The sequence below is a fragment of the Crinia signifera genome, chromosome 19, assembly GCF_055691185.1.
Source record: "Crinia signifera chromosome 19, ASM5569118v1, whole genome shotgun sequence".
NCBI classification, from domain to species: Eukaryota; Metazoa; Chordata; class Amphibia; order Anura; family Myobatrachidae; genus Crinia; species Crinia signifera.
Genome location: NC_139226.1, coordinates 35,298,402 through 35,312,069, shown reverse-complemented (window position 1 = coordinate 35,312,069; position 13,668 = coordinate 35,298,402). Strand labels below are relative to the sequence as shown.

The window sequence follows — 13,668 nt, the reverse complement described above, 5'->3', positions numbered from 1 at the left end:
CTACTGGACTGTGAGATGGGTCCACTGATACTGGCAATTCGTAAAAAAAAATTGCTACAAACCCTTGAATTCAATTATTTTTAGTAACCAAATTCCATTTCCCATACTTCCCATAATGAGAAATGTGATCTGGCAAATTAACTAAAAAAAAAAAAAAATACTGCAGTGAGCCGTGCGATAAAAACACCATCTGGAAATAGCATAAGAACTGCCATATGCCAGCCTCTGCACAGCTTTCTCTGCCTGCTGACAAAGAAAGCTGTGCAGGGAGCTGGGACACAAAAGCTGATAACTGTGAAAAAATTATATTCAGATACAACCAAGGACCAGCGATTAGTGGTCTGTGAAGAGCTGCCGGATCCTCATGCGCTGCTGCGTGATCCCCTTCACAATAAAGGGATGCTGCAAAGTGGAGTGCTCAGGCCTGGGACAACATTATTTTGATTTACTTTGAAGAGGACTAAATTGCGGTGCAGAAGGAATCAGTTTGGAACATTATAATGATCAGCTGTACGGTACCTAGATAAGATTCTGAAGGTTCATAAGTTCAAGTTCTGAGCCACTAGGCACTTATTAGGCAAACCGTAATTAAACCTGGTGCAGGGACTCATTACTGAATATTTTGGTGGTATCCACCTTGTAAGAACTCTGTAAGTGGTGTTTAAAATGGAATAAAATAATGAGAGGTACCAGCTAGTACCGTCCTCCCTGCCTTTGGTCTGAGTATAAATGCGGAGAGGTTCCTCAGATAGACACAGGCACCTTCATCTGAAAGTATCCAGGTCCACGTGGCACCATGAAGACGTTCCTGAGTATAATCTGCATCATCTCAGCTTCCATCACTGCAGGTGAGACCAATAATATCCCATGATTTCCATCACCAGCGGCCTATGCAGCAAGTGTACAGGTGATTGGCAGAACGCCCGTACACACAGCGCATTGCAATGATATATATATCTTCCGATATATTGGTGGTACATACCTGCAAATGCACCCACGATATACAGTATCGGTCATTCAACTGAGCGTCCAATATATCGTCCAATGTGTGCCTAGCTTTACTCTTGCTTTGGATTGGTATCACCTCTTCCGTGACTCCATGCCACCACCTCAGTTGGTCCCTTAAGGCCCCCATACACTTTGTAATTCGGGCCAGATGTCACCCGATTCCGGGGCGGGGCGGGCGGAGAAATTGGAGGAAATAGGCCCAAATCTAAAGTATATGACACCCTATCAGATGGCCCCTCCTCCTCTTGCCATCCGCTAATAATCATTAGTTGTTTTTTTTTGTTACCTGTGGGGACCAGTGTTTTTTCATATGAGAGCCAATGGGTTTGTTTTTTTCCCTGTGGAGACCAGTGTGTTTTCCTTGTGGGGGGGATGGTGTGCCTTGGCAATTTTAAATATCCTGCTTGGTGTGCGGTAAGTTGAAAATGGTTGAAAATCACTGGGTTAAAGGAGTCTACAATAAAGCGCATATTCAATTAGCTGCGTTAGCTCGTTTTTCAGCTTTATGTTGACATGCGCATATTGTTCGTATAGAAATAGCTGCACAAGTTCACCGGAGATTACATTTGACATGGCTTTTTCCTCACAGCCCCTGTGTCACCTCAATAATGTTTAATTAGGCACTTATTGCTCTTTATTTAAATTAACTTAATATGGACAGAAATTACATCATTTTTGTGGAGATATTCTGCATAACAATGGGTTAAAATATATGGGTCAGGTATATGGAGGAGCTGTATTAGGGGGGGGGATTGAGCTTGGCTCAGTAAGCAGCAAAATTCACTGCTTACCGAGCGCCGTGATGCCACCTGCTATCCGCCCCAGGATGCGAATGATTGTGTACGCCGACACATCCATTCGCCTTCGGGCGTACGGGTGAAATTGAATTTGATGTTTGCCAACCATCAAATGATTTTTCATTGGCTCGCAGATAAAAGTCAGTCTGATCTGACTTTTATCTGCCCCGGAGATGGCCGAAGAGGGGGCGGGCACTGACGTGATGTGATGTCAGCTGCCCATCCCAGGCAAGCATTCGCATGGGGATGTCCAGTGTTTTTCTGGGTGCCTCCAGCATTTTTGTGGGCACGCTGAGCATCCCCATGTGCCAGCCCCCTGTCCGCCCACTGTCCGTCCCCCTCTGTTTGAACGGCTGGGCGACTGTGATAGTTGCTGAAGCCGCAACATCGGTCCCCGGCGCGAGTATGCTGTGGACCAATCCTTTATGAATCAGGCCCTGTATTTGCAGGTGTTACAGACGTCTTTTAAACACATTTTTAAAAGTTACCTAAATGTCATAAAAATCTGGATTTTTAGAGGATTTTATTGTAGAAAGACCCTTGTCTTCTCAAGTTTGTGCTATTGAAACTAAAAATAATGTTATCCTGGATTTATTGACACTGTGCATACCTCCCAATTGTCCTGATTTTCATGGGGCAGTCATTTTTATTGTGACAGTCACAACATCATCTCCTGTACCAAACTATTTATCTGGCCCAGATCCACTTACCAGTGGTTTCAGATATATATATATATTTAATATATTTTTTTTTTTATTATTATCCCCAATTTTTTTATTGCCAGTGATGTATGTGTTCTTTTTTATATGTATGTATTTTAATTATACTATTAAATGTATAAACCTCAAATTCATCAAACAAGCGCCACTTCTCTTGTATTTTCTCTTGTTGTGCTATTGGGATTGAGCACTATATACATAAAATATTATTATTAATATTATTGTTATTAATTCCGACTTCCTGTCTTCCAGGTAACTGCATAATGTGTGTGGAGTGCTCCAATGACAACGGCCTGGACTGCGATGGTGATTTGGTGACCTGTGGAAGCTGTATCACAATATTCACAGAGGAAGACTATGGTAAGACATTCTTACATACTTATTTATCCTCCTCTTCAGGAGAAACCCTGAGACGGGACTCTCAGATACACTTTGGTGGGGCAGTTAAATGCTGCAAGTGTTTGACTATTATAGAGGGGGATGGAGGGGGAGGGAGGAGTCAAGGGAGCTCAGCTGTCACATCACCAACACACAACATACACACAGATACACATACTGCATACATTCACACACATAGCATATACGCAGCATACATAAATGCATAACATTGATACACACAGACACACATACTGTAGCATACATACATACATACATACATACGTACACACATACATACATACATACACACACACACACACACATACACAGCATACATACACACAGCATATCCACAAACACACACAGCATATACACACAAATTCTTAGCTTCTCGGAACAGTCCTGGCCTTCCCCGGCCTGTTCTCCAACTCTCACATGGACCACGGTGTGGGAGGAGATGCACGCTAGCTCCCCCTACCTGCAGCCAGCCCATTGGCAGCCTGTCTCTCACCAGGTGAACAAGCCTACCTGTGTGAAACGCGCGTCCAGCTGAAGACCAGTCCGTGCATGGACTGGCTCTTGAGATTCACCAGTAAATATATATTTATCCTCTGTCACGCTATTACAGAAATGATCAAATATCCACTATACAGTATACTGATGTTTCCATTAGGAAAACATTTGAATGTCTACTAGTATCCAGTGCTATTTTTCTGGAAATATAGGTCCAGTACCTGGGACTTGGGGTGGATCGCTTAAATATAAATAGAGAGAAAGAGAGAGAGAAGATGCATATATAGTATATGCATCTCTCTCTCTTTCTCTCTCTCTCTCTCTTGTATATTGTATTTAGAAACAAAGGCAATCACATGTGACTGTAAAATAAAAAAGGTATCTTATGTAAAGTACATTTTTGCCCAGAATAGGTTCAGGAATCCAGTTTCTGACGATGTCATATTTAACTAGAGGTTCATGAACCAGCAGTTCCTGCTGGATCCTGCTGACAAATAGCACTGATTATATCTTGCTGCTTATAGATTACATTACTGACTGCTATACCGTGTACCCCTCTAATTACAGGAAAGATTACTATCTAAAGGTATTTTACATACCGGTTGCACCACTGAATACCTTGCATTTGTGTTACACTATGCCTATCTTTTTACTGTGAGAATACCATCCAAAGGCATCTCACAAACACCAAAACCATCTTATCTTATTACCCTTGTATTGTTATACCACTCACTAAACCCCAAGGAGAAATCACAGATGGACAAAGCACCAATCCACGGTCACGGATGGGCCCAACCTTGTCTGATCTTGGCAGAAATACCATAGAGGGCCTGACCAGAACTTGAGTGGGGTACCCTCAGGGAAGATTTATGCCATCCCATCTTGGTACCTTGGTACTACCACCTACCTATTTCTCCAAGCTCTCATTGCTGGATACTACCATTATACCCCCCCCCCCCCCCCCCTCTCTGTTTTTACAGACTTGAGCCACAATCTCTTCCTTCCCGCAGATACATGACCCCTTCAGGCATACTCAACCAGTCGTTCACTGCCATTGGCACACGACTGATTCCATTAGAGGTCATCTTGGTCTCTGCCCTCTTTTGCTACCCTGTCACACATAGTGACCTGCATTATCTGCTCAGGCTCTCATTGTGGGCTAAACCTGTGACTTGCCTGCTCTGGATTTCCCAACAGTCAGACCTACAACCCAACAACAGCAGACATGAGCATTACACTATCTTTCTGTCAAAGACTCCTCCCAAATCACTGGCACACTCAACCAGCTGTCTACTGGTAATAACACACAGTTAATCAGCAGTGACCCATTGGGAGACTATTAGCCTTCTGACACCTATAATCTTCTATCATTATCTTATCTGACATTCTCTCAAACCTTCCCAATCAAAGAATCACCACACATCATTTTGAGACCCTATACATATGACACTGTTCCAATATTTTAATTCTGCAAGTTGGGTCTTTTTGTCTTCATTTATTGTTAATATTTGCCTTGAATCCTAACTTCTCACCAGAATTTTTGCATGAAGCAAAAACCGCTCACACCGGTATATTTGCTCCCAAACTGGGACTGATTAATAAAGCCAATTGACCCAGTGGTTCACGGGATACACTATCCACAGGATTGTCACCATTTTTGGCTGTTACACTTCTATTTCATAATTGATTTTGAGTTTATTCCAATATATTATCTATCTAGTAGTCCATATCTACTTAGTTTGTCCTTCCCTCTTTCCCTCTCCTTGCTACATCAATTCTATCCAAAATGTAATAACAGTTATTTTTTTCATTTTAAGAGTGCATCCAGCACCAGAGTTGCCCAAATCCCCTTGCATCATTCGATGGTCGCTGACCATCGAATGATTTTTTCCTCTCTTCATGGATAAAAGTAAGGGTACTTGTGTATTTTCACGGCGCCCTATATATCGGATGCGATATCGACCAATATATAGGATGTGATATCGGACGATATATCGGATGTGATATCGTCCGATATATCGTTGCGATCCGAACAGATTTTTGACCTGTTCATAACCCTATCCACTACGCATGGAGTTGATTTTATATAGTGTGTCGAGCGCAGCGAACCACCGAGCCGGAAGCGTGGCAAGCGGACACGGATTACTGCACTCGCCACACTATATAAAATCATTAGGAACAGGTCAAAAATCGCTTCAGATCGCATCGATATATCGGCCGATATCGCATCCGATATATTGGGCGCTGTGAAAATACACAAGTACCCAAGTAAGTCTATACTTACTTTTATCCTGGACGGAGATCAATGAAAAGGGGGTGGTCGAAGCCATTCGCTCCTGGGGCGTGCGCATGAGCCTATTAGCACAAAAGCAGACCCCAAACATCGGGGAAGGGGCCAAATTCAGACATAACCAAACGGGTCTGAATTGGCCCGATATCCAAAGCCCCTTTAAGGGGAAGTCAGACTTCTGAGATACATGATTCCAAAAGATGTGTTGTTGGTAAATACATCCACATTTCCATCCAATCACAGATCTCACCTCTATCTGTCGTCATCTCCAAGGGTAACAAATATAAACATATTATCCTGGATAATATAACTGTATAAAAGCTGTCTTCCTCCTTACATCCTCCGCGTTGTCCATTCTTCTGCCAAACAACACATCCAGAGGGCCATGGTCACCAACCTGTCGCGATCCCTTACATATTGGCCACTTTCATACATTATAACATAAGCACAAAAAATATCTCTTTATTTCTGCCAGTTATGCACCAATCTCACTGAGAATATTGCACTGACTGTAATAATGTGGTCTTCCTCACAGGAGACGGAAACACAAGATACGCTATAAAGAAAGAATGTAACCTGACCTCACCGATATGTAACTATACGTACAGTTTATCTTCAGATAACTATACTACAACCTACACGTCTTCCTGCTGTGATACCGACCTGTGCAACAATCGCACTGTCCAGGGTAAGAGAACCGCAATGGCGGGAAAACCGTTTCTTAACAGTTAAACAATCCTGCATGATCCTAGCATGGTCGTTTCTGCAGCGCTCCTGAAGCTGCCGCAGGACTCTGAAGGATAAATATTAGTAAATGGGTGCAGTGTGCCCATTGTGAGCCCCCATGGGACTCAGGGGCCCGTGCACCCATTATAGATACGCCACTGCATCTTTCCGTCAATGAGCAGTAAATCTTGTTTCTTTCGTTCTTTGACTAATCGATATTTCACAATTTGCCTCCTCAGTTACACCTCGGAACAACACAGAAAATGGCATTGAGTGTCCATCGTGCCTGATGACAGATACACAGGGCTGTGTGGCTAATAACACCATAAGATGCACAGGCTCAGAGACCAAGTGTCTATCATTTAATTCACAATACATTGTGGAAGGTATGACCAATGAAAGATGAAAGTGGTACTTAAGTGATGTTAAAATAAACGGTGGACATATACTGCTGCTGCGGTTCTTCCAACAAAAATGGGATAGAATGCAGATATTCACAAAGAGAACAGAGGGAGCTTTATCAAACTTTGGAGAGAGATAAAGTACAACCAATCAGCATCTAGCTGCCTGGGGCTGTAACATTGTAGTTAGGCCCTCATTGGTTGGTACGTTAACTCATTGCACTTCACTTCTCCAAGGGTTTAAGATGACCTAGGACAGTACTATTGGACATAAGATGACCTAGGACAGTACTATGGGACATAAGATGACCTAGGACAGTACTATGGGACATAAGATGACCTAGGACAGTACTATGGGACATAAGATGACCTAGGACAGTACCATGGGACATAATGTTACCTAGGATACGACTATGGGACATAAGATGACCTAGGACAGTACTATGGGACATAAGATGACCTAGGACAGTACTATGGGACATAAGAGGACCTAGGACAGTTCTATGGGACATAAGATGACCTAGGACAGTACTATGGGACATAAGATGACCTAGGACAGTACTATGGGACATAAGATGACCTAGGACACTACTATGGGACATAAGATGACCTAGGACAGTACTATGGGACATAAGATGACCTAGGACAGTACTATGGGACATAAGATGACCTAGGACAGTTCTATGGGACATAAGATGACCTAGGACAGTACTATGGGACATAAGATGACCTAGGACAGTTCTATGGGACATAAGATGACCTAGGACAGTACTATGGGACATAAGATGACCTAGGACAGTACTATGGGACATAGGATGACCTAGGACAGTACTATGGGACATAAGATGACCTAGGACAGTTCTATGGGACATAAGATGACCTAGGACAGTACTATGGGACATAAGATGACCTAGGACAGTACTATGGGACATAAGATGACCTAGGACAGTTCTATGGGACATAAGATGACCTAGGACAGTACTATGGGACATAAGATGACCTAGGACAGTACTATGGGACATAAGATGACCTAGGACAGTTCTATGGGACATAAGATGACCTAGGACAGTACTATGGGACATAAGATGACCTAGGACAGTACTATGGGACATAAGATGACCTAGGACAGTACTATGGGACATAAGATGACCTAGGACAGTACTATGGGACATAATTTGGCCTAGGCCACTACAATGGGACATAAGATCAATTAGGGCACTGCTATGGGACATACGTTGACCTAGAGCGCTACTGTGGGACATAGGATTAACTTTGGCACTACTATGGGGCATAAGATGAATTTAGCAATATATTGTCCTGTTTTTAGTATAATATTCTATAACTGACCACAAAGGATGTGCTTGAGGTCCAGACAATAGCTTGTGTACTACTACATTGGATGACTTAACTACATGAAACTTATAGATAGACTAGGGAGATCATTCAGGTTGACTCGCAAAGCTGCAAATTTTGCAGCTTTGCGAGCCAACTAAACACCGCCTACATGAAGGTCTGCCCGCACGCAGATTGCACCTGCACGCATGTGAATGGATGTTTTGCATAAACATCCATCCATTCACAGCTTGCGTGCGGGTGTAATATCATTCGATGGTCACTGACCATCGAATGATTTGTACAGCGCTGACAGATCTAAGACACTCTCCAGTGGAATGCCCGAAACGCTGAATGTTCCCATGGGCGCGGCCCTTCAATGCTGCCCCTCACCCACCATGTTAGAATAATTTGCTGCGCCCTCTCACACCAAGCGGCTTCACATGTGCAGTCGCGAAACATCGTTCACCGTTGGAATTCGCAACGGTGAGAATAAACCTGAATGACCTCCTGTATCTGCAAATAATCGCTTGCTAATGGTCAATAAGTTGAATGTAACAAAATCTAATAACCAATCCTTATTTCTGTGTCTCCAGGAAGCTGTCAGGCAAGAGCCTTCCAGGGCTGTGTGACGGAGAATGTGTGTGAGCTAACCGGCATTATACAGATGTACCCCGACTCACCGACATGTGGGAACAGCACCGTGCAGTGCACACAAAGTAGCAACACTACTCTGACACAGTGATAGCGGCGTATCTGTCGCCCCATTCAAGTATCTGATATCAAGAAAGGATATTTGAATATGTACCCCAACAATTATCCCTTTACTAGACTGATGGAAGACTTTTATGTTTTATTATTGTGTTGAGATCATTAGAGATTTGTGTAACCTAGAAAATTGAGACATTTCCTTGGAGAGCACTACTACTCCCATCATGTCATGGGGGTTGTACTATAGTGGTGGTATATTCATAAAGAATAGATCCAGAAAAAGCAGATGTTCCCCCGGGCCATTGGGAGGGAGGGCTGCTGACATCACCAGTGTCCCCCTTCTCCCCATGCCCCTCGCAGCGCTGAGTAAGTCTGGACTTGGCGCTGCAAACAGAGGGGAAATTCATTGGATGATGAGAGATTCCCCTCATGTGTCAGGCTGAGAACGCATTGGCAGCGGTGCACATGGGTGGGATTTCACTCGGGTGGGGTGACCTTAACCTGTTTGCTGGGCTTTGAAAACCCACAGCTCAGCCAGCAGATCTGAATTGGGCCCAAAATACCAACCAATCAGTGCCCCCTTTCTTTTATGTCTGTAGAGGGGGGAGGGGGCGGGGGGTATTGGGGTTGCTGCTATTACATATTTAACCCCTTCTCCGTCCCCTCATCCTTATTTTAATAGCTCATCTCACACCATACTTTGTTTTTAAATATTGAGCATGTAGTCATTTTCCGGGCCTGGATTGGTAGCCCTGGTTCTTCTGGCTCCACCCATCGGAAGATCCCTTTTTGCTTGCCGACACTGCCATAATACCACTGGAAACGACGGTCTCTTACAAATGATCCTAAATGTACACTTCTATAGATCAATAAATGATATGTATTACATGACTGACTGCCCACAGTATATCTTCTTGTCTCCTATGTATGAAACACAGCACTTGTTGTACACGCAAATCCCTGTTAACCCTTCGAGTGCCAAGTGAATTTGTAAAATTGCCCAGAAATCCCTGTTGTTCATCAGAGTGACCTGTAATGTTGACCTATAGGAAATATCATCTGTTTTTACACAATTGTTATTTGAATTGATATAACCAATGTGAGCGACGCCGGCATTATTTGCTAATATTTTGAACATCTCTCGCAGAGATATTGGCACTCAAAGGGTTAAAATACACAGTGCAAATGTATTGATTTTAATAAAAATTGTCCCAGTTTCACTATGTGTGTGTTTTATTTTATTACCGTATCGGTGCACCGCGTCCCCTCGCATGGCTCGCCAGGCGTCGGACACGGTGTCTCGCCACTCTCGGCACACTATGGCCCTTATTCTGATCTGTGCGGAAATTCCCGCATTCTTACGGAGCGGTCCGCACGCCACGGTGTTTTTCCGCATGCGGCCATCGTCCGTAGAAACGCCCACGTGTCCTCCGCATTCGGACGGACTCACTCTTTAAGAACAGGGCGTGTTTACGGACGACATACAAACCATGCGTGTGCGGGAGAAACACTCCGATTCGGCACGGTATTACAGAGTATTACAGAGTATGCTCGGGAATACCGCATCCGAACGGGAGCCAAGCGGTGCTACCGCACGTAAGCGGAGTATTTACGCCAAACAACCCACTATTATATATCTTCTGTATTGCTAGTATTAATATTCAGTCATGTCCATTGTTAGCAGTTTTTAAGTGTGGGACAAGTACAGCATATGTGGGGGATTACTAAGGTTTCCTTGAAGCAGCAATGGTTTCAATTAAAGCACTGACAAGCGGCCTATTAGTGAGTAATGAGTAAAGGAGTAGATTCTATTGGGTTCAGGTGTTAATGGTTGTAGTCATTAGGCGTACGTTCGCCTACCGCATGAACGAGTGGTGTCCGCAAAGCAATAGTACACTTGTGGACACCGCACATTTCTGCCCTTTTTGATCGCGTGCATTCGGAGTGGTTTCCGAATGTACGCCCCCCAACATAAGTGTACTCCCCCGTGTCCGCCCATGTTTCCGCCCCGTTTTGCCCACTTTGAAACTACGCCCATGTGTCATTCCGCATGACGCCCATAATACGCCCCTATTTCCCGAATGATAGCGGTGAACAGTTCTGGACGGTCTTTGTCCGAACTGGTACCGAGTCAAGGCGTGGCACATGCGCGTAGCGTTCTCCACGCATGCGCAGACGCCGTAAAGACGCAATCCGTAAGAACGCGGTAAAGTCCGCATCAATCAGAATAAGGGCCCATGTTATTTTCCCTCCACCCCCTAGTGGATGGCAGGGCATGAAATACCACCTTTCGGCACATGTCGGCTCAAAAAAAAGTGAAAAACCCCATGTCGACCTTTTGATTGTTGACCTAGCCTATATCAACCTAATGCTTGTGTCAACCCAATAACCTGTCGACCTAAGATCATTTGAGTATTGGGTTTGGTTATAAGATGGCGCAGATATTACACCAGTGCAGCCCACCACACACACAAGGTTAGTGCATATGGGCCAGGGGCGTAACTATAGCACCGCAGCCCCCGCCGACGCGGGGGGGCGCTGTGCATGTGGGGGCGCCGGGGGCTGCGGTGCTATAGTTAACCCCCCCCCCAATCCCCCGCAGACTGTCACTTACCTATCGCGCTGGTCCCGGCGGCTCCGTTCTTCTGCTGAGGACCACCACAAAATGGCCACCCCCATATAGCACACAGTTCTCTGAAACTGTCTGCTGTATGGGGGCGGCCATTTTCAGGTGGTCCTCAGCAGAAGAACGGAGCCGCCGGGACCAGCGCGATAGGGAAGGCTGTGGGGGATTGAGGGGGGGTTTGCATGGGCGGCGGGGTAGGGGTGCTCGGCGGGGCGGCGACGGAGGGGGGGGCGCCCCCCCCTAACGGCGGGGGGGCCCCCCAAAACGTAGCTACGCCACTGATATGGGCGCTTAGGTGATAAATCATTTAAACATAGTTACGCATACAAACTGGAAATCCAACTGTCTGTCTGAGGTTCAATACATTTTGATATCAAGAGATTAACCTGATAAGACACAAAGAATCGCAAAACATAGTGCAATAAGTTAAAAAGGTATAACAATTTATTGGTCTCACAGGACTCTTCCAAACAAACAGGATAAAAGGCATGTAACCACCGACTGTGGTAAAAAAATCCTTTGACACCAGGTAATCAGCGTCCGCAGGTCCCAATAATGGAATCAGGGAAAGTGAGGGAGAGGGTGCCCGCTCCACTTTCCTCCACAAGCGCTGTGCGTCCAAATATCACCGCGGGTCTAGGTTGAAAAGTCACCAGACTAATGCATTTCGGACACTACTGTCCTTCATCAGAGGCTTGGTGACTGAGTGTTAAGGATCCAATATTTATACCCCTTCCGCTGGATAATCATTACTTACAGGTGCCGCCGCCGCCGTTTCCCTCACTCCTCCAGACTGGAAATATCATGTGGAACACATTTTTCGTTCCATCTGTCCGGAACTGATCCCACTTCCTGATTTCGGCAGTTGAAATGAGGCTTGGAACGCATCCTGCGTTCCAACTTGCGGTGCACAGCTTTTCACAGAGAGATCGACTGTGGTCTCTCCATGATACATTTGGGGATACCTAACCATTTGAATAGGTGTGAAAATTACCAAGAAAACATGTTTATTCACCATAATGACCAGTAATGTTACCTTATATAGGAAATATAATCTTTTTTTACACAAAATTTTTAATTTGAATTTATATAACAAATTTGAGCGACGCTGGGATTTTTAGCAGATATTTCGAACATCTCTCGCAGAGATGTTGGCACTGAAAGGGTTACTATTTTAGGATGTTCTCCAAAAATAGCTTTTTGGGGGGAATATCCCACAAATATTGTTTGATAAATAAGCCCCTAAAACTTGTGATCAAATGATTTTTCCTGTGCGCAGTCTGTGCGTAGCCCGGGACTTACTCAGCGGCTGCGATAGAAGCAGACATATCGAAGCCGGAGGCCCGGAGCTGACGTCACATGACTTCCTGAAAACACTTGGGCACGCCCCCATTTTCCCTGACACTCCCAGATAACATCCAGTTACCACCACCACCGACATCCTGTCAATCACACTGTGAATGGGCAGCGATTAAAAAGCAGCAGGATTCTATCGCAGGACAGCCTTGTGCATGCGTACTACCAGCTGGTTGATTATTGCCCAGCCTGCAAATTCGCAGCAACGCAATCGAGTCTGAATAACCCCCTTAGACTCATTTATTAATAATTTTTCCTTTCTGTGACAAAATTTGTTATTATTATAATATAGAGAATATATAAGGTGGTGTGGAATGCTCAGCTGTAACTTAGGGCCTGATTCTGGTTCACTCGCAAAAGCAAATTCTCTCTCTAATGGACAAAACCATGCTGCACTGCAGGTGGGGCAGATGTAACATGTGCAGAGAGCTTTAGACTTGGCTGAGTTATTTTGTTTCTGTGCCAAGTAAATACTGGCTGCTTTATTTTTGCACTGCAATATCATACCTCCCAACATGACCCATTCCAGTAGTACAAACATCCACCCAAATCTAATTGTGCAATATATTGCACCATGTGTACACAGCTTAACTCTCCCTGTAGCTGTTACATCTGCCCCACCTGCAGTGCAGCACTGTTTTGTCCATTGGAGATAATTTGCTTTTGAGAGTGAACCAGAATCAGGCCCTTCATGAGATGCCGTCTGTGAGGTCCAGGTAAGTTCTCCACTTTTTGCATCCTTGAAGCTGTGACACCAGACACTTATTGGGCAAACATTAATTAAACCTGGTACAGGGAAGTGACTCCTGAA

The 13,668-nt window shown here is 44.6% G+C and overlaps 1 protein-coding gene across 1 annotated transcript; it reads left to right on the top strand.

Annotated features, from left to right (window-relative positions):
- The first annotated feature begins 2,762 nt into the window (after positions 1-2,762).
- On the top strand, positions 2,763-9,022 carry LOC146041789 (phospholipase A2 inhibitor and Ly6/PLAUR domain-containing protein-like). Its single transcript, XM_083161684.1, has 4 exons — positions 2,763-2,884; positions 6,241-6,393; positions 6,671-6,817; positions 8,761-9,022. The coding sequence occupies exons 1-4, from the start codon at positions 2,788-2,790 to the stop codon at positions 8,907-8,909; spliced, it is 546 nt and encodes a 181-aa protein (XP_083017810.1). The 5' UTR covers positions 2,763-2,787; the 3' UTR covers positions 8,910-9,022.
- The last annotated feature ends 4,646 nt before the right edge of the window (positions 9,023-13,668 follow it).

Coding starts and splice junctions, on each gene's coding strand:
- LOC146041789 (XM_083161684.1), top strand. CDS start 2,788: ATGTGTGTGGAGTGCTCCAATGACAACGGCCTGGACTGCGATGGTGAT. Junction 2,885..6,240: donor ATTCACAGAGGAAGACTATG/GTAAGACATTCT, acceptor TCTTCCTCACAG/GAGACGGAAACACAAGATAC. Junction 6,394..6,670: donor CAACAATCGCACTGTCCAGG/GTAAGAGAACCG, acceptor TTGCCTCCTCAG/TTACACCTCGGAACAACACA.